The following is a 21,631-nucleotide window of genomic DNA, read 5'->3' on the forward strand; positions in this document are numbered from 1 at the left end:
AATTAAACAGAGTCATGCAAAAAAAATATTAACACAAATACATCCAAAAAAAGAAAATAAAAGAACATAAACACATTTAATATTATGCACAAATTAAAAAGATAGAATCTTTTATTAAACAAAAAGAAAAGAGAGGAGAGACCAAGCACTATAATAGTCCGAGAATGTGGAGTTAACAAATTAAATGTACAATTTTAGTTATTTAATTTTTTATTAAATTAACCATTTATTTTTATATAATATCAAACATGAAATAAATTATTATTTTAAAATAATTAATTCTATTCATATGGATCTATCATTAAAAAATAAGACTAAAAAAAAGTAATTAATCTATTATTCATTATAACTCTTTTAATTTAGTTAGTGCATACTCGACTATTCAATACTAAACAAAAAATTTTAACAAATACACTTGTTCAATCCTAAATTTCAGAACTACGTTACCATAATTTTATTGGTTTTTTTAGCATCGTTTACTGTACTTGACTTTTTTTAGTTGAATTTAGAAGATCTCATCTTATTAATTTTATACCTATATTAGAAAATCATGTTATTTTTTATTGAAATTAATTATATTTAAAAAAATTTGACCATATTAAAAATTTTATCTTCACTATTTAAAAAGATGTTTATGTCAAGGTTCTGAAGATTGGACAGGATCAGTCGATTCGACTAGGTTAATTAAGAATCGATTATTCGATCGGTCTGATTGATTTCTAAAATTGCTCTATAAAAAGCCGGTTGAATTGGTGGTTGACCGATAAACTGAGCGAACCGGCCAGGTTTTTCTAAGTTCCGGTTCGCTGATTCAACAATCAAAACGGCGCCGTTTTAATTTTCTAGAGAAACCCTTTTCCTTCTCTCTCAAACACGCCCTCACCAACCCTACATAGATTCTCCTAAACCCTATCAGAGCCACCATCACCATCTCCCCTTTTTTCTCGTTCTGCTCTTCTCCTCGCGTCGCCAGAAGCTAAGGTCGGCTCGGGGCTGTTGTTGGCGTCGCCGTTTCTCTGTCCGAGCTCTCTCTGTCGCTGCTTCTCTGCTCTTCACCGTTGGTTGTCGCTGATTCTTCTCTCCTTGCCGCGCGTCGTTTCTGCTTCTCCCCTCCTCGCCGTTTTTGGTTGTGGCCCCTTCTCTGCTCCCCGCCAGTCTTGTCGTCGCTGCCTCTCTGCTCCGCACCCTGTCTCACCGTAGTTGCTTCTCTGTCTCTCTGCTCTCTGGCTCTGCAGTCTTTTCCTCCCCTTCTCTGCCAATCCAGATAACGTAAAACCTCCCCTTTATCCTCTTCAATAATGTTTAATTTGTTGTAATTGTATTATATTATTTTCTTCTTTTTGTTCTGAATATACATATGATGTATTATTGATGATTCTGCTGAGTTTCTGAGAAATTAATTTTTTCTGAAGTTTTATTTGAATTCAGTCAGTTGATTTCTTTGATTTCTTTGATTATTCTTGTTTTTCTGAGTTAATTTCTTTGATTGTTGATTGTTGTTAACAGTAAGAATTGTTGATTGTTATTTTTGTTGAGCTAATTATTATTGATTTTTGTCAAATTTCGTAGTTAATTTTGTACTATTGATCTAAATTTTTTATTTTGAGAGTGTTTTTGCAAGTTTTTTAGATATTATCATCTATTAGGGATTTTGTGAGCCTCTTAATGGTGTTATAATAAACCTTTCTTGATACTCGAGTGATACACAACGATTGAAATTGTTGCTTCTTAACTTTGTTGAACTTGTGATTGACTGAGATTAACTTTTATTTGTGTTCCTTCTTGTTATGAAGCACAATAAATCTGCATTTTAAGGCTCCAGCATCTTGACTTTGTAAACAACTTTCATGGAATATTATGTGTTGCAAGTTAGCTTTTGCTCTTTCATATTACTTTGTTGTTTATTTTGTTATTTTGAATGATTCTGAGTTGCTGGAATTTGATTCTGATTTGGAGTTGCTGTTTTTTCTATTTTTGTTAATTTTTACTTATTTTGTTGATGATTACTTGATTATTAGAAGTTATTGTTGAAATTTTTTTATTTTAAATTTTCGTTCCTGATGTGATGAGTATTGTTGCTGATTATTTTATTAGAATTTAGAAATTAATTAGAATTTTTTATTTTGTGAATTTTTATTGATTAAATATGAACAAGGTATTATATAAAATGGTAAAATTTTGAATTGTATTAGTTAAAAAATATTAAATTTGAATATTTGAAATTGTATATTGAATTTTTAATATTTTTATTTATATTTTATTAAACTGGTTCGACCACAGTTCGACTTCGGTTGGACTATTGAACCAGTCATTTGACCGATTTAATGACCGGTTCGGTTCTTGCAATTTTGGTTTATGTAAGCTGGTTAGAAAATGAAAACCTTGATAACAATATTTTTGGTGGCAAAAAAAACGGAGAATTTGGCATGTTAAAAAACTAATGGTAAAAGAAGGGGAAAAAGAATCAGTGCATGAAATTGATAGAAGAAGAGGGAGGAGAAAAAAAAAATCAACGCATAAAAAAAAAGTTGGAAAAATTTAAATGTTAAACCTGAGACTCAAAATCTTGTATTTTGGAGTGAAAATGTTTTTAAAAGTATTAACTAAAATTTCTAAAAAAAAAAAATACAGTTTCAACTTTGTTCTATTGTTTTGAAATGCTCAATCAATCATATTTTCATACCTTATTTTTATTTTCATTGAAAATAAAAATAAAAATACTCAAACCAATCAATACATAAATTTTCAATACATTTATTTTGTATCTATTAAATAAAAAAAATTTAAAACCTTAGTTTATCATGTGACCTTACTAAAGCCTTGGTTAATTCATAGAAATTGTATCAATTTGTACCGTAGAATCCACTGATTCAGAAACCTTAAACCCTGAGTCTCCTTCCCGCTGCGCAACTGCAACACAACAAACGAACAGAAACAAAAGGCCAAGGGGGACACTGTTCTTTTTACTTCCCTAACCCTCTGACACTGTTCTCTATCGCCATACCATGGGGAAGACCAAGAAGAACAAGAAGAGCAACAAGAAATCCGGTCCTGATGCCGTAGCCATGAAATTGAAAGCATCTTCTACGGGCGCCGACAACCCTTTCGAGTCCATCTGGTCTCGAAGGAAGTTTGACGTCCTTGGACAGAAGCGCAAGGGGGACACCCGCCGCATCGGCCTTGCTCGCTCCCTCGCCATCGAGAAGGTTTCTTTTTTATCCGATTGCGAATAGTTTTCAGTATTATTGTACTATATATATATGTTTAGTTAAGACGGTTTGTTTTGGGTGTTGGGTGGTTCTACAGAGGAAGAAGACACTGCTGAAGGAGTACGAGCAGAGCACTAAGTCTTCGGTGTTTGAGGATAAGCGAATTGGTGAGGGAGATGAAGGACTTGATGAGTTTGGCAAGGCTATCTTGAGAACCCAGCGAGAACGCCAGGTTTTTTTTATTTTTTTTTCTTGCCTTACCTTTTTTTGTTCCGTAAATATTTGGGTAGGCTATGCTGATTTCATTTTTGTTAATATTACACATTCCTTGGAGGGCAGGGCAGTATCATATTTACAGTGGAGTTCAATGGTACATTACATATTCAGGGAGGGATATCTATAAGTTCGAATGTGATTATTAATTTTCAAGGGTAGTTAGTTAGGTTATAGATTTATAATGGAGGCAACTATTGCCTAATTTTAGGGTAATTCAGTGTAATTTATCCTAGTATCACATGTTTAAACAGCTAGATTGATGAGATTGTTGAAATGCAAGAAAGTTTTGTTGCCAAGTAAATGATTCAGTTTCTTGCAAATTGGCAGTATACTTCTACTTATGTCCAAGGTTGTAGCTTTGTTTCTGTGACATATGAATTATGAATATGGATGTTATAAATAAGTTAGAAGTTTGTAAAGTTATCTTCTTATAACTTGAATGTGTTGCTGATCTCCGGCGTTCCTTTTCTAACGCTTCTTCATTCATGTTCTTTGGATCTTCATAGTTGAACATGAAACTAAGCAAGAAAAGCAAGTATCACCTGTCGGATGAAGAGGATGATTTTGATGAACCTAATGCTTTGGGTTTGGGAAGAGATGATTTTGAGGATGAAATGCTTCCAGACGATGATGGTGATGAAGCTTATGAAACTAAAAGTATGTAGCATTTACATAGTTTTAGCAAAGAGTCTTTTACCTTATAATTATTTGGATGTTGATACGGGCAAGCAGCGGGGTTTGTGCTCTATTTGCTCTCTTGCATTTGATTTGGTTTCTTAAGATGACTTTGTTTTGCATGATAATAGGTTAAGTGTATGTATATTATTGTGTGTCTGATGATGGCTGTATTACTATTTTGATACCTTTCATCAATGTAATTCCTGCATATTAACTTCTAGCTTCTTATTATGTTATTTTTCATGGCTTTGGCTACTTCAAATCTATTGAATTCTTTTGCTGAAGTTGTGACTTTTTGTACTATCATCATCACAGCTTTCTGCTATGTAATTAATTTATCAAATATTCTTTATTATATGTTATTTCATCATCTTGCGGTGGTCATGTTGTATATTGTTTTGACAGGAAAATCAGCTTTGGGGCTGCATATGCAGATTCCAACGGAGACAAGTGTGGCTGAAGGTGAAGCAAATGTAAGATGCCTTGTAATATAAATATAAGTATATTAGGAAAATACTGGTTGATGCATACAAAAGGAGAATGTATCAACTTAATGATCTGACATTAGTCATTGTGTTTTTTATTTCTATTCCTCGCCAACTTCTTTACCATTATCACTATATTATGAAATTGTTTGTTAATGGTGACATCTTCTGCAGAAGAAGAAAAGTCATGCGGAGGTTATGAAGGAAATTATTGCAAAAAGCAAATATTTTAAGGTGTGGGATTTTTTTATTCAGCCTCTTGTGTTTGTTTTCCTAATATATATGTACACTCATTCTTTCACTCTTTAATGTTTTGCAGGCTGAAAAAGCGAAAGAAAAGGAAGAAAAAGAAGAACTGCTTGACGAATTAGATAGGAAGTTCACTTCTTTGTCTCAATCTCAAGCATTAGTTTCTCTAACGAAACCGAATAATTATTCCGAGCAGGTACTTTTAACACAGGAGAGTCTTGTTTAGGTCTTAGTAACTATCTCTTATTTTAACTTCTTTTCCTTTCTGGCAGGAAAAACCGGATGAGTATGACATACTTGTCAAACAAATGGGACTGGAGATGCGTGCTCGTCCTTCAAATAGGATAAAGACACCAGAAGAGATAGCTCAAGAAGAAAGAGAACATTTAGAGGAAATGGAGGTACAATTACTTGACTTTTAAGTATTTGTTATTGTGCTTTGGATAAAATTGCTTACATGATATAAGGAGTTTTTATGTAATTGTTCAAGAAAACAGAGATTTGTCCTTGGTTGAATAACTGAATTTATAAATATCAATCATGAATTTGTTTGGTATTTTTGAGTTCATGTCAGACCTAGAAGCATGCCATACCTAAATGAGAAGCTAGATTGAGAAGCTAGGCTTGGCTTTGGATAATTAACTAATGGGCTAGTGTTCATCCTCAGTTTTGATACAAAACTAATGAGTCCTTTGTTCTACCTTTCAGGAAGAGCGGCAGAAAAGGATGCTGGCTTCTGAAGATTCAAGTGATGAAGACAATGAAGATTCAGAAAAGGCATCTAAACAGAATCCAAGATCTCTATCTGGTGATGATCTTGGTGATTCCTTCTCTCCAAATGAAGAAACTATGGCTAAGAAGGGTTGGATTGATGAGATTCTTGAAAGAAAAGATGAGGAAGATTCTGACAGTGAAGAGAGTGATGGTGAATATTCTGATGACTTAGGAAGCTCAGAAGGTGCTGATGAGGGATCTGATGAGGATCTTGATGATCATGAGAAGGATCTTTCTTTAAAAGATTGGGAGCAGAGTGATGATGATAATATTGGAATAGATCTGGAAGATGAAGATAATGAGGAAGAAAGCAAAGAAAGAACTTCAGAAGAAGTTGATGGGAAAAATTTTGTGGGTACGAGTTCAAAGAAAGACACGAAGGATCCTTTACAAGACAAAAAAATAGATGTTGGAGGAAAACAGTCGAAAGAGTTGGACATACCTTATATAATTGAAGCCCCCAAGAACATTGAAGAATTATATTCCCTGCTGGATAATTGCTCTATTTCTGATACCATTCTAGTAATCAACCGGATTCGGAAAAGCAATCCAATCACACTTGCAGTGGAAAATCGCAAGAAAATGCAAGTATGAAATTCCTTCACTTTGATCAACTCTTTAGTTCTAGATAATATCTTTGCATTTATACATGTGATGTTCCACTGATGTCTCTGAAACTTTGTTGGCTAAAAGCATTTTCTCATATATTTTCAACTTAGAGCATGAACTTTGATCTGATATTAACATTTAATTAAAATTATATATTGCTATTATATGTCACATGTATTAATATTACTAGTATCAGTTAACACTTCATTTGTTGAGTAAATGTAGCTGATATGTTACTACATTTATGTTATGCTTTTGCTGGTAGTTACTGCCTAGACTGGACATATATATTCTTGCATTATTGTAGGAATCCTTAATCATCAGTTTGAATCAAACTAATGCTTTGATAAAAGTAAAATTAGCTAGCTAATATAGTTTGATACATAGTGTTTTACATCATATCCCTCTCCATGTGTTATATCATGCAATAATTTAATTTTGTTCTTGAAAGCTATTAACCAAGTTTGAGAAAATACCATGGTATGCATTAATTGCTATTGATATCGTTACGACATTGTTTCCCAAGGGGATATGGTTGTGCCTTTGTTTGTAAAGTATGCTGGTCCAGGTTCAAACTGCATTGGGATTGGATATGCAGCATTCAATATAGATTAGTATAGTTTAGGTATTAATTTGATTTATTTAATTAAACACTAAATTTATTAGGCATTAATATAATTTATTAAAATAAAATATTAAAATTATTATAAAGTATATAATGAGACTAAACAAATGGAAGATATACATATATATGACACGATAAATACAAACTCAACTATAGCTCATTAGTTGAGGACCATGTGAAAGGAGAATAACATGAAGGTACCAGATTTGATTCCTCAAACTAGCCATTTGGAATTGTTTTTGAAGGCTTACACATACACAGTTCAGTTTACGAACTGGTTCGCTTGTGCTCAACCCAGTTGGTTCATCTCCAACCCGGTCAGATTTAATAACTATGGCAATATGTATCTGTGGATATGAAAAATAAATTGAAAAGATTAAAAGAGAACTCACGGTTACAAAAGTGTATTGGCATTGCATAGGGGAACTCTTGTCCAACCTTACATGTTTTGCTTTTCATAGGGGAACTCTTATCCCCGATTTTTTATTATCCTTCTACTCGTCTTATTGAAATTCTTCTTTTATCCGATAAATAAATAATTATCTAGCTTGGAAACTAACTAACTTTTCCCTCCTTTTAACTGCTGCATCAAAGATGTTTGCTCAAGTTAGTTTGCATAAGTATGGGAAATAAAATTATGGCAACATTTCCCTGACAGATACTCCTCTTCTTTTGGTGATAGGTTGCAACTTCATCTATATCATTTGTCAAGAGTTGTGCTTCATGATTATTATTTGTCAAACTATATAGTTGGAAATAATCCTAGGTCTTCCCTTTTCAGGTATTTTATGGGGTATTATTGCAGTATTTTGCTGTTATGGCAACCAAGAAACCTTTGAATGTTGGGTTACTCAATATGCTAGGGAAACCATTGATAGAGATGAGTATGGAGATCCCATACTTTGCTGCAATATGTGCTCGTCGCAGAATAGAGAGTATTAGAAAGCAGTTTGTTGAGAGTATCAAGAATCCAGGTAAGAATGAAATTCAGTTTAATAAGTTCATTTTCTCCATTACCCTTTATCGGGAGCTATACAGTTGTATGCCTGTTTTACACGGTTTAAAGAGTACCATTCTTGTTGCAGAAAGCAGCAGTTGGCCTTCTACAAAGACATTATTTCTCTTGCGATTGTGGTCCATGATATTTCCATGCTCTGACTTCAGGCATCCAGTTATGACCCCTGCGATTCTATTGATGTGTGAGTATCTCATGCGTTGCCGAATAGTATCTGGTCGGGATATTGCCATTGGCTCTTTCTTATGCTCAATGCTTCTCTGCGTAAGTATATGCTTGGGATATTTCTATACACTAACTTAAGGCATGCAGTTTATTCTATGCTTGATTGGTATCATAAAAGTTTTGTTGCAATGTTGACAACTTGATGTGTCTTAATGATGATGATGATAATAATAGTAATAATAATAATAATAATAATAATAATATAAAAATGAGCTAACAAAAGGGAAAAACTGTCATAAGGGATAATTTTTCTAATAATTTCTTTTCTTGGTAATTTTTTTTAATCACTTGACTTACATGACAGCAAAACCCTTATTAAGAATCATGTGCTGAGATATATACAAATATATTGGCAGATATCCCCAATGCGCCATTGGTTTGTTTATCTTTCTTCTTTTGCCCAAAACCATCAAAACTAGTCAGTAGGACATACTCCAAAGTCCTAGATTTTGCCAACTAGTCACCAAATATACCAAACTTGTCCGATTCTGCAGTTTTTCTTTCACTGTGTCATTCTAGTCCGGACTTGTCTTCTAGAGTTCTATACCATTATCACTATTAATACCAATTTCTTTCAACCTACCTCTGCCCCGTCTCATCCTATGCACCATGAGATGAGAAAATTTCATATTTAGCTAGCATGTGTTATGATTTAGAAACTTTGCTTTGGACATCTATTGTTGCAAGCATGATATATTGCACTTCTTTATGTCAAGTTTCTCTGTTTTTGGATGATTGCATTTGCAGCTTGCTTATAATATGCTTACCGTGAATATAGGTATTTAGACAGTCGAGAAAGTTTTGTCCTGAAGCAATAATGTTCCTCCAAGCTGCGCTGATTGCAGCGGCTGAGAGTAATATTTCGCATACAGATTCACAGGTATGACTTCTTAATGGATAATGAAGAAGTTTCCTTTCGGTTTGGCTATATCTGTAATGGAAATTTCACTACATAGAAACCATTAGGAGGGAAAAGAAAAAGGAGCAGGGACATGGAAAGAAAGATATTTCGTATACATCTGGCCTATTAATTTGTGTTTGCTTTTTTATCGAAAAAACTTGTGTTAGCTTTATGAAAACTATTTTCTGGTAATTCCAAGTATAAAACTATTGTTTTGTTTAGAGAAAAATTCTGTAATTTCTTGTACTTTTGATTAGTGTTCCCCTAAATCATTCATGGAAACTATACATATATAATTAATTTCTAGACATGTTTTTATCAGAACATATGCTACTGCTACATGATATGAACTTGGGAGGAGTTAAATAACAGCTTTATGTTAACCAAAAAACGAAAGTTTGCATTTATAACACACCAAAGCATTTTAATTTCAATCAAATCCTCTAAAAAAATGAAGAGATCTGATCTTAATTATAATGTAAATCCATGATTGACTAAGTTCAAATCCCTTACAGAGCAAAGTGCATGTCAGATTATTGGGTTAATATGCATTTTCATGTTTGATACTCTTTTAATGTTGTTTACAAAAGTAAGAATGTTGATGCACTATACTTCAACATTTAGTGGATATTTCAGTGCAAGCAGTCCCAACGTTAAGTTAACAGATATCTATATTGATCTTGCATTCGTACTACTGATCAATTGAGTGTATTGCTTATCATGCAAGAAGACTTCATATATAGGCTTGAGGTTTGTGCAGTAGTAGATCCATTAGATCCTGATTTTTGGTGTACATTATCGGCTATGTAGTGCTATATGCGTTATGTTGCCATGTTGGTGCTACATTTTCCTGGTTGGACATTGAAGTAAGCATGCTATTTGTTTTATGCTAGGCATATCAACTTATGGAACTGAAAGCTCTCAAGCCTGTGTTGTGCATATGTGAAACCGTAAATGAGATTAGTCCTCTGAACTTTTTCCAGATAATGGACATGCCGGAGGACTCTTCTATTTATTCTTCTGATAATTTCAGGTAATCAGTAATTATTCACACTCAATAAGATGCACATTGTTATCAACATATATCTTTTTAATACCGAGTCCCACTCGGACTTGAAAGGATTCTTTATTCCTTATCAAGGTTCTTTTGGGGGCAAAGCCTGTAGAAGAGTTGGGAATTTTTTTATGAAAATAATGCAATCATATCGATCTTCCTAAAAGTTGCCAGTTATATCTCTGTGTTTACACTTAGTGGCTATATATAGTCTTGAGTTTTGGTTGTAGTCCTGGTGTGTATCTTCATTTATCCTTTGCTAATTTGGTTTTCAATGATTACAGGGCTAGTGTGTTAGTTGCTGTTGTCGAAACTCTACAAGGATATGTCGAAGTGTATGAAGGCTTAAGCTCGTTTCCTGAAATATTTTTACCAATTTTGAGAATTCTATTTGAGATATCAGAACAGAAAAATATGCCAAATGCATTAAGAGAGAAAATTAAAGATGTGACTGAGCTAATTAAGGCGAACATAGATAAACATCACACTTTGAGGAGACCACTTCAAATGCGAAAACAAAAGCCAGTACCAATCAAATTATTGAATCCCAAGTTTGAGGAGAAGTAAGTTTACCTCTTTTTCGCACATTCAAAATGTTTATTTGGTTTGTTTGCCTGTAGGATATACAGAGAACTCGAATTAAACACTCCATATTTATTCTGCAGTTACGTCAAGGGTAGAGATTATGACCCAGACCGTGAACGAGCCGAAATGAGAAAGTTGAAGAGACAGTTGAAGCGTGAAGCAAAAGGAGCTGCTCGTGAATTGCGTAAAGACAATTATTTCTTGCTTGAGGTGAAGGATAAAGAAAGGTCTTTACAAGAAAAAGAAAGAACCGAGAAGTATGGTAGAGCTAAGGCATTCCTTCAAGAACAAGAACATGCTTTCAAATCTGGACAACTGGGAAAAGGGAGGAAGAGGAAGAGATAAATTTAACTTCGGCTTTCTTCGATACTGCGTTAACAAATTGAGACATGCATGGGCCCCTACTTCACATTAAAGAGCTCAAGGGATTGCCTTTCTTGCAGTCTAAGTCAGCATGGAGCATGCCATTCGACCTGCATTGGTTGTCACTAAGTAAGCTTTCCACTTCCCGCTCAATCTTTAGGAGTTGAAGCAGAAATGATGCAGGTTAATCTTCTTGAAAAGAAAGTGTGTGTTGGTGATTGTTAGCGGGAAGATACCAATTTTGTTTGATATTTAATACTTAAGTGGTTGTAATATTCAAATTACGGAAAGGAGTCCTAAAAATTTGTACGCTGAAAGGTGAATAATATAGAGGCAAAAAATTTTGTTGGAGTAGTGCTAACTTCTGATTTCATTTTAGTTTTCAATGTTAAGATATATAATTTAACTGCCCTCTACCAGCGCATTCTTATTCTTATTGAGGATAAAAGGTGATCTTTTAACATAAAGGATATTTATTTTGTGAAAATATAATTTATTTGCTCCAATCCAAAAGAATAATCACTTTTAGAACTAATATTCAGTGGTGTTATTTGTAGGATTTTAGATTTTTGGAAATTAAATAATAAATTATATATTATTTATTTTATTTATTCGGGGTGAATATATTTTTTAAAATTTTGATATTAATTGAATATTTATTTTTATTAATGATTTAAAATTTTAATAATTAAAAAATAATGAAGATTTTATATGGTTTAATTTGAATAATTAATTTTAAATTTTATTTTATGAATAAAAATATTTATTTGATTACCTTTAATTTTAAATTAGAGTATTTATTTAAAAATAATTGTAAATTGATGAATAAATAGCATTTTTTTTAAAGATAATTTTGTTAGATTAAAATTTGTTTCTAGTTATTATATTACCTTTAATTTTTTTTTAAAATATCTACACTAGTAGTAGCTTTTGTTTCCAAAACAAAACCCTAATTTTTTTCCAAACCTTTACCCCTCACCCTTTTTCCAGCCGTCACCCACTCCATTCCCACAGAACAGAAAATAATAGGAGTATTTATGGTGTGGTTTGGATCGATTTTGAGTTAAAAATTTATCTGATCTGAACACTAATTTTATTTGCGGTGCGCTTTGGATTGGATTGGATTTGTAGTTTTGTAAATTAAAAAAATAAAATACATATAACAAGTCTCAATATCAAAGTTTAAATAATCAACAATGACATAACAAGTCTCAACAATATCTTAAAAAGTCAACGATAATATAACAATAGAAATAAAATTAAGAAAAATTATTACAAAGGACCGTTAAGAAGATTTAATTATTAAAAAGGATCTTTAATATTAAAATTATTTAGAAGAACTAATTTTATAATATTTAAAAAAAGACCAAATTTTTTTTGTAAAAAAACAAATATATCCTTAGATTATTTTTTATTTATTTCTTTTTTTTAAACATTTTTTTTAATTATCTATCGTACTCAAATTTTTATTCTTCATCTATAACTCAGAGACATTTGTTACTGTCAATCACAAAATGTAAGACCTAGAAGCAATACCTGGGAGTATATCAATGTCTTACTATTATCATATATAGAGTAATCAACAATGAGCATCAAATAAATCATTCAAAATTTGTGGGATTTGTTTCGAGAGATCTCTTTCTTCAATTATTCAAGGCGTGAAATGCAATAATTTACAAATATTTCACACCAGAGACCAATTAGATCAGCACCGATTATTGCATTTGATTCAAGGGTTAAGCCTTGAATAATGGGTAAAAAACACAAATAAACCAATGGGGAAAACTTGTTACATGAATAAGCCAAACGAAAAAGAGATCCACGAATCAGCCAAACCCTATTTATATACAATTCGAACCTAATTGGTTCGAACCCTATTTACCCATAATTCGAACCTAATAGGTTCGAACTTCAACTTTATAATTCGAACCTAATTGGTTCGAACTACGTTCAATTACGTGCATCAAATAATTCGAACCTATGAGTGATTGTGCTATATAAGGAGTTCGAATCAAGCAGATTCGAATCACTTATCCTTTTCCATACCCCACCAAATCCCAGAGAAAACGACCCAGATTCGATCCGAGAAATAGTAGAACCGAAGACTCAGCTGATGGGGGACGATCCTGCAAGGCTGTACCGGTTGGATGGGGTTGCTCATATAGCTGGGGTCATCAACGACGAGGTTAGTACATAGAAAAGTTTCTGCACATGGTTTATTTGAGTTAGTGGTTTTGCATGTGGTTTTAGCGGTTCTATATGTGAGTGGTTTATCGGGGTGGCATTGGAAATGGTTTAGCTTAGAGGTTATTGCATGCGGTTTAGGGGGGCGGTTTTTGGTAAGTGGGTTTTTGTAAGTGGTTTTATATGCGCTTCTGTGAATAGTTTATGTAAGTGGTTTATGTTAGGTGGTTTTGTTAGTGGTTTGTTGTAGTGGTATTGCAAATGGTTTAATTTAGTGGTTTTGCATGCGGTTTAGTTGGTGGTTTAGGGTAAGTGGTTTAATAATGTGGTCCATTTAATGCGCAGCCACAGCGATGCATCAGGAGCATGCGGCGGCAACAAGGCATGCCACTCGATGAGCGTTATGTTTCGTACCTGCAGATGGCCGGGTTATACCATCTGGTTAGACTGAACGATAGATGGTTCCGGTTAGACGAGCCCCTTGTCAGCGCCTTCGTCGAGAGGTGGCGTCCTGAGACGCATACCTTCCACATGCCCTTCGGAGAGTGCACGATCACGCTTCAGGACGTGGCATACCAGTTGGGGTTGGCAGTGGACGGGCGTTATGTCAGCGGTTGCCTTACAGACTTCCATCTGTATATCGAGGGTGGACGTCCAGCTTGGGTGTGGTTCGAGGAGTTGCTTGGAGTGATACCTCCTCCGAGCCAGGTTCAGAAGTTCGCAGTAAACTGCACCTGGTTCCAGGAGACTTTCGGACAGTGCCCCGAGGGAGCCGATGAGGACACTATGCGGTGCTTCGCTCGTGCCTATATCATGATGTTGTTGGGCACTCAGCTGTTTGCAGCCCCTCCCGCGTCCCGCCCTGAACATCGACTTTCTGATGTCGAAGGACGGGAGAGGCGGTGATCGTTGGTTCCCGTCCGCCTTACCAGATTGGCATATTCATTGGGAGACCCGTGCGGACCACGTCCTCCGGTTCGATTTTGTTGCCGATCCTGGACCTTCGCACGCCTATCTAGACTGGTGGAGCCAGCATGGGAAGAGGTTCTTGTCACCCGATATTCATATGGGGGATCCGAGGGGCATTCCTATTCCTGTCGAGGCGTCACAGAAGGGTCCTGGTCGAGTTCTTGACATGGATCGAGTCGACGACGTCCCTGATAGGCGTCGGGTTGAGAGGAGAGCTCGTGTCGGGACACGACGGAGCCAGCGTGAGTGGAGGTGGCTGGAGCGGGCTATCGACGAGGCTGATGAGGCAGGTAGGGGTGGTCGTCGAGGACGAGGGCGTGGAGGCAGACGGAAGGCGCCCGTCGAGGGCCAGGACGGTCGTGAGGCTGGTGGCCTTGGTGGACAGGGGTACGCCACCAGAGATCCTGCTCCCCATGCTGAGGCTGGACTTGGGGAGGTGCCGCTAGGAGATTACTTAGTTGGAGTTCCACCTTAAGACCCCACACCTCAGGAGAGTAGGCCATGGGTGAGTCCAAGCAGCACGTTTTTAGACCTACTTGCCGGTGTTGGGTTTGACGGGGATCTTGGATCCCCCTTCTTTGATGACATCAGTGCCATCATGCATGATGATGAGGCTGTCCCTGGGCGGAGTCAGACGACGGGGACACAGGCACCGTTAGATGTCGATCTGAATGAGCCGCCCTCCGTTCCTCCTCCTGAGTATTTCGCTTTGGGTGGTACCCCAGCGTCCGCACATACTGCTGGGTCACATTCAGTTGCCGGGCCGTCCTCATCCCGACCGGTACATGTCCAGCCTAGGACGCCTGCATAGCCAGCCCCGCAGAACGAGGACGAGGACGAGGAGATCGAGGAACAGGAGCCGTTTATTCGGAGAGGTCAGAGGACATGGGTTTCACGTCGTTGCTTCACGGGGTCGCACCTTTTTAGATGATTTATGTGCCTAGTTGTATGTTACCCATGTTTGTCTATGTATTTTGTTACCAGTGTTACTTTGTATCCACCTTTAGATGTATGTCTGTGTTAGAGAGAAAACATTTGTACTTTGCATTTTGATGTTATTTAATTGCTGCATCATGTCTTCGTAATGTAACTCGTACACTAATTTATTCTCATGCGTGTTCAGCATACATTTCGTTTAATACTACCTAAACAAAACATATTCATAAATTCCGATCCCATGCACGTAACATATGCAGCTTCGTTCCTTACTAATTCGAACCATCTAGCTTCAAATTGCATTGAACGTAGTTCGAACCAATTAGGTTCGAATTACTTGAGGGACAAAATCAGTAGTAATTCGAACCAATTAGGTTCGAATTGTATATAAATAGGGTTTGGCTGATTCGTGGATCTCTTTTTCATTTGGCTTATTCATGTAACAAGTTTCCCCCCTTGGTTTATTTGTGTTTTTTACCCTTGAATAATTGAAGAAATAGATCTCTCGAGACAAATTCCACAAGTTTTAAATGATTTATTTGATGTTCATTGATAATTACTCTATATATGATAATAGTAAGACATTAGTATACTCGCAGGTCTTATGTTTTATGATTGGCAGTAACAAATGTCTTTATGAATTATAGACGAAGAATAAGAATTTGAATATGATAGATAATTAAAATAAAAATATGTTTACAAAAAAAGAAATAAATGAAAAAATAATCCAAAAATATATTTCTCTCTTCACAAAAAAGATTTGGTCCTTTTTTTTAAATATTATAAAATTAATCCTTTTAAATAATTTTAATATTAAAAGTCTTTTTTAATAATTAAATTTTTTTAACAGTCCTTTATAATAAATTTTCCATAAAATTATAGGTTAGTTAAAATAAATAAATAAATGATACATAAAATATTTATTATATAATAATAACACATAAATAATATAAAAATGTATAACAAATTGAATATGTTATAAGTATAATTGTAAATATAATAATAAAATAATAATATTATAGCACATTGTGCGATTTAAATTGGATCGGATCGGTTATGAAAAGTATATTTGAAATTCGATCCGATCCAGCGGTTTGCAAAAAATAGAATCTAATCAAATCTGAATTAGTGCGGTTTTAATCAATTTTCGGTTTGGATTGGATTGGATGAGCGGTTTAATTTGGATCGGTTTGAATTTGAACAGCCCTAGAAAAGAGAAAGGGAGTGCCCGAGGAGTGAGGGAGAAGAGAAGAGAAAGGAGCCCTGCCGCCACTGCACCCCGTCACACCCATCCGCGTCCAGCTCGTTGTCGCGCCGTCTTGCCGCCAAGTCGCCGTCGTTGGCGCCAACGGTGAAGGAGAGAAGGACGAGTGCTAGGAGAGAGAGGGAAGCTGTTCGCGTTGTCATCGTCATGCTGGAGGGTCGCCGTTGTCATCAAGAGCGTCAGGAGGGTAAGAGCGCGACACTGAGGGAGAACCAGCCAAAGAGAGGGAGAGGCGTCAACTTTGCTACGACCTCGCTGCCAAGGGAAGCCGCCGTCGCCATCGTCGTCCTCATCGCGACCTATCACCGTCACTGGAGTCAGCCACCTTCATCGCCGTTCATGCCGTCGCTGTTCCTCGCCACTACTGAGCTGCGGTCGAGTTGTGCACCGCTGCGCAGTGCCGTTCCCTACTGACGCCGTGGTTGGTGGTTGCCTCTGCCTTCGGGGTAAGCACCCCCACTGGAGCTCAGTCACCGTTCCACTCTCCGACAGTCATCATCGGAGCTGTGGCTGCTCCGCTCTTGGTTTCTTTTTGTGCAGTAAGTTGCTTTTGCTTCGAAAAATCTTTTAGTCGCTTTTTTGTATATGTTTTTGAGGTTTTGGCAACATAGGGTCAAGTTCCGGTTATTGCATGTCATGATTGGAGTTGCGGTTGTTGCTGCGGATAATAGATAAAGCTGAGGTCGTGGCTACCGCTGTTGCAGGCCGAGAGAAAAGAAAGTTTTTGTCACGTTGAGTCGTGATTGAGGTAGGGGCGCTTTCATTAAACTTATTTTATTTTCAAGAATTGTTATAAATCGATATTGATGCAAATAATATATTTTTTGGTGATTATGTGAGTCTTATAGAGTGAACTGAGTTGCCTTGAATGAATGTGATTGCTTGCTTGATTGGTTTATTGATCGATTGAAGATGTTTAGTTGGGTTTTGTAATTGATTTAAGGTCCTTATGAAGATGATCGGATTGTGGCTATTTTTTATTATTGAGTTTCATTGTGGTAGTGAATGAAAGATTGATTTGAAAATCTGATTCGTATGTTTTATTAAAGAATGATTTGAGATTTGGAAAATGATTTGGTTTCGGAAATGAATTGAGATTTGGAAATGATTTGATATTAGAATTGGTTTGATTTTAGAAAATGATTTGAGATTTGGGAATGGTTGGGTTTTGAACCCGTTGAAAAAAGTTTGATAAATGGTTTGGTTGGGACCCTTGATTGGTGGCAATAGTCCGAATTTTAGAAGAGATGCTGTCGAATTTTTTTTTAAATTGGAGTTTTGGTTTGAAATGTTATTTAGAAAAGTTTGGATTCAAGAATTATATTATTTGATTTTGATTTTTTAAGAAAAGCAATGAATTATGTTTTGAATTTTATTTAGTTAAGAAAAGAATTATACTATTTTGAATTTGATTTATCAAAGAAAAGTTTATATTTCGAGTTTGAATTATCTAAGAAAGAAATTATGTTTTGAGTCTGATTCAATAGGAAAAAGTTCTGTTTTGAAAAGTATTTAGTAAATTTAAAATAAATGATTTTCTTGAGTCTTTTAAAAGAGATTCAAATTGAAAAATAGTTTATGAGCTTGAAAGAACTTGAGATATGAGGATGATTATGATAAGTTGATAGTGTGCTGGCCTGCCGGGCATTATATCTCAAGAACAATAGTGTACAGGAAACTATATCCCTGGGATGATTTATGATTATATATTGTTTTGGTAAGTCGCTATGCGGCTCGGGTAAGGATAGTGGTGAATCCCACTTGTCGAGGTTGCGGCGCCGGCATAAGGACGGTGGTTAATCCCGCTTACGTTCAAATGTGAAGGATGAGGTAGTATCCCACTCGCATAACCTTCTCTGATATAAGAGTGTGTTAGGCACTATATCCTTGAAACGATAGTGTGCAGGGCACTGAATCCCTGACGTGGCAGAAAAGCTACATTCGAAAGGATGTGTCGGGTTGGCAACTTTGAACCGACAATGTGATATCACAGCTAGTAGGATAGTCATGCATCATATGCATCTATGTGATATTTTTAGGTGTGCAAATTGTACTTGGTTTGCCTATGTGAATAATTCTGTTTAACTACTAGTTGCTATATGTGATGTAATTGCTCTTGATTGTGTTTAAACTGTATTACTTGTGATTGTAATTGTTGGTTTAGTTTATGATGATTGGAGTGTGATGTGATTTTATTTTGGGCCGGAAACCGTGATTTGGTTGTTTTGGGCTGGGACCATGATTGGTTGAGTCAGTGGTAAGTTTGATGAAATTACTTCTTTGGTACATGTAGTGAAAAGTTACGAGATATTGTGTTTAATTGGAATTTCTGTAAGTTTAAAATATGAATCTGGATTTTGGTAATTAACTTATGGTTTTTTTTTAAAAAGTTTGGTTTTTGGATGACTAATAGTTTGTTTTCAAAAAGATTCATAAGACGAGCGATGATCATTGCAATCGAAAAACAGTTTTGTTTTAAATATCCTCTTACGACAATTCTTAAAAATCCTCTACTGAGAACCAGCGAGGACGATGTTTGTACCCTCTACAGATTTTTCCTTTCAAGACGAACGAAGAATTTAAGGAGTTTTTTTCGAGCATCTGATTGTATTCTATGTTATTGTATGTACAGTTATAGGTTTCCTTCGCCTTTATTATTATATTTGTAAGAGGGATAGGAGTTGTAATGATATGTATATATATATATTGGTAAGTTACTTGTATAAGAAATTTTGTAGGTATATATATATCTTATGAAATTGTGATATGAAATGGATTATATATGCATGTTTAATTGAAATAAAAAGTATTTCTGGCAAAACTAACCATGAAAGATTCGAACACTGACAAAACTGACTATGAAAAATAGAAACTAAAGTTATACCCATATAAGATAAGTTTTGTTCGACAAAAATGACTAATTATTAAATTTTTGTTCATATTCCATAAATATCCCTTGCCTTTTATTTTTCTTTATCTCCAAACCCAATCCCTAACCCTAACAATTTAACTACCGCTCCCTCCTTCTTTGCCTCTATCCTCCATCCTTCTCTGCCATCACAATCGTCTTTCACCACCACCATCCCCTCCATCCCCCTCACCCTCCCTTCTCCTTCGATCATCACCAACTCCAACACCACCGCCGCTCCATTTTCCTCCCCACCCTTCCCTCAACCACCTCCTTCACCATTGAGGCCATGGAAACTGAACATCGCCACCACCGGCGATGGTTGGATCCCTACCTTAGTCCCTTCAAAATCTATCTTCACGGTTGGTTTAGCGTCAATAAAGAGATACTTCTTCATGGTGTTGCTGGCTTTCTCACTTGCCGCCGTTGTCAAAAGTAGGTGCGCGTCAACCACAAGCTCTTTACTGTTGGCAACAGTGTTAGCAAGCACCCCAATCCTCTCGCAGCCTTCACCACAGCACCTATTTTAACCCTAGCGCTAACTCCTCTTTCACACAATACGATTTTTTGACGACTTTCTCGAGCGATAGTGTTTCCATCATGCACAAGTTTCTATTTGTTGCGTTGCTTGCATTGTCAACGTAAACAAACAGTAATGGAGAATTAGGTAAAGCATTGCCTTGATACAAGGAAACACCTGAGAAGTTGAGCCTGATACCAAGGCTGACGTACGTTGGAAGATCACGATCAAGTATACTCACGCTAGCGTTTCCAGCAGAACAATAAAGGGAGGGTGAGAGGATGGAGGGGATGATGGTGGTGGAAGGGAGTTGCGATGGCGGAGAAGGGTGGAAGGTAGAGACAGAAGAGGAGGGAGCGGGGTTAAATTGTTAAGGTTAGGGATTAGGTTTGGAGATGAAAGGTTAGGGGTATTTACGAAATTATGAACAAAAATTTAGTAATTGGTCACTTTTGTCGAACAAAACTTATCTTATATAGGTATAACTTTAGTTTTAATTTTTCATGGTCAATTTTGTCAACATCCAAATCTTTCATGGTTAGAAATGACTATTTTCTCTTAGTTTTATTAAGAATAATGGATAGATCAATCTATTTAATGAAAATAATTGTCAACAACTTTTAAAGTTAAAAAAAAAAAACATTAATTGGGGAAGGAAATTCCTTTGAAATTAATTTGAGTATTTTATTCTTTTAAGAGTAACTACCCAAGTCAGTTCTTGAAATTTTTAAAATCGAATACTTTAGTCCCTCAAGTTTTAAGATACACAAAATAGTTCCTATTGTTTTTCCATCAGTTTCGTTAGTCACTAATGGTGACTACTAACGTAGAATGTTGACTCGTTCACTTGGCCGTCAATGTGTGTGATCTGAACAAATCAGTGTTTAGGGTGAAGTACATAGCAGTCACCAAAAAATTTAAAAAATCTCAAAATAGTCCCTAAAAAATTCAAAAATTTTTAAAATAGTCTATTTGAATTATTTATATATTTATCTCAAATTTAATTATTTATATATACAAAAATTTTTTATATATTTTAAAATCTTATATTATAAATAAATTTTAAAAAAGCACTATTTTTCAAAAATAATAAAATAAATGAACTTATATTTATTTTTGACCATACAAGATATTAATTTAATTAAATTTAATAATAAATAAACGTATATTTATTTTTTATCATGCAATATATTAATTTAATTTAATTTATAAATTCTATGATCATTATTTAATGATGAATAAGAGAGATGGAAGAACTTTTATTTAATATAAAATCTTTTACATAAACAATTGATAATATTTCTACGAACGTTTATAAAGGTAAGATTTTGAAACTTGCATGTAATGCAAATCAAGTTACCTATGAAGTTAAATTTATAAATTTTGGTCAATATCTTAAAAGTTTTAGTATATAAATAATGACTTTTAGAATTTAATGACTTCTTAAATTTAGTAATTATTATTATGCTTTCTAGTTTCTACATCACATCTATATAGGTACCAAAGATTAATAATTAAATAATATTATCTTTTATGATATTTTAAAATTAATAAATAAAATTATTTTTAGTATATATTTTTATTATTTTTTATATTCTTTATTTATTATATATTTTTAGTAATATTTTATTTTTTTGATTAATAAAAATATTATAATAGTTAATTTTTGAAAAAGATAAAAAAAATTATTCGAAATGAATGTTTCAAAATTTTTAATGATTGTTTTGAGATTTTTTAAATTTTTTAGAGACTGTTTTGGGATTGATTTGTTCAGTTTGTACACGTAAATACTTAATGGCTGC

At 34.9% G+C, this 21,631-nt stretch overlaps 2 protein-coding genes across 3 annotated transcripts; both read left to right on the top strand.

Moving 5' to 3' along the window:
* Positions 1-847: 847 nt before the first annotated feature.
* On the top strand, positions 848-11,409 carry LOC112727247 (uncharacterized). Of its 2 annotated transcripts, none has more exons than XM_029290696.2 (15): positions 848-1,269; positions 2,836-3,206; positions 3,307-3,441; positions 3,992-4,142; positions 4,569-4,636; positions 4,823-4,882; positions 4,968-5,093; positions 5,170-5,298; positions 5,606-6,259; positions 7,687-7,879; positions 7,991-8,184; positions 8,924-9,025; positions 9,940-10,079; positions 10,385-10,663; positions 10,766-11,409. In XM_029290696.2, exons 2-15 carry the CDS (start codon positions 3,006-3,008, stop codon positions 11,028-11,030), a joined length of 2,697 nt encoding a protein of 898 aa, XP_029146529.1. In that variant the 5' UTR covers positions 848-1,269; positions 2,836-3,005; the 3' UTR covers positions 11,031-11,409. The 2 variants fall into 2 exon arrangements, with proteins under 2 accessions (XP_029146529.1, XP_025632707.1); XM_025776922.3 differs by having other exon boundaries at positions 2,860-3,206.
* A 1,752-nt stretch (positions 11,410-13,161) lies between these two features.
* On the top strand, positions 13,162-14,138 carry LOC140176684 (protein MAIN-LIKE 1-like). The gene is made up of 2 exons (XM_072208223.1): positions 13,162-13,233; positions 13,578-14,138. The coding sequence occupies exons 1-2, from the start codon at positions 13,162-13,164 to the stop codon at positions 14,136-14,138; spliced, it is 633 nt and encodes a 210-aa protein (XP_072064324.1).
* Positions 14,139-21,631: the final 7,493 nt, after the last annotated feature.

The sequence above is a fragment of the Arachis hypogaea genome, chromosome 12 (genome assembly GCF_003086295.3).
Source record: "Arachis hypogaea cultivar Tifrunner chromosome 12, arahy.Tifrunner.gnm2.J5K5, whole genome shotgun sequence".
NCBI classification, from domain to species: Eukaryota; Viridiplantae; Streptophyta; class Magnoliopsida; order Fabales; family Fabaceae; genus Arachis; species Arachis hypogaea.

What these genes read in the sequence shown, in the direction of transcription:
- LOC112727247 (XM_029290696.2), top strand. Translation starts at nt 3,006, where the DNA reads ATGGGGAAGACCAAGAAGAACAAGAAGAGCAACAAGAAATCCGGTCCT. An exon ending in GCTCCCTCGCCATCGAGAAG is followed by an intron (nt 3,207 to 3,306) that starts GTTTCTTTTTTA and finishes GTGGTTCTACAG; the next exon opens with AGGAAGAAGACACTGCTGAA. An exon ending in TGAGAGTATCAAGAATCCAG is followed by an intron (nt 7,880 to 7,990) that starts GTAAGAATGAAA and finishes TTCTTGTTGCAG; the next exon opens with AAAGCAGCAGTTGGCCTTCT.
- LOC140176684 (XM_072208223.1), top strand. Translation starts at nt 13,162, where the DNA reads ATGGGGGACGATCCTGCAAGGCTGTACCGGTTGGATGGGGTTGCTCAT. An exon ending in CTGGGGTCATCAACGACGAG is followed by an intron (nt 13,234 to 13,577) that starts GTTAGTACATAG and finishes TTTAATGCGCAG; the next exon opens with CCACAGCGATGCATCAGGAG.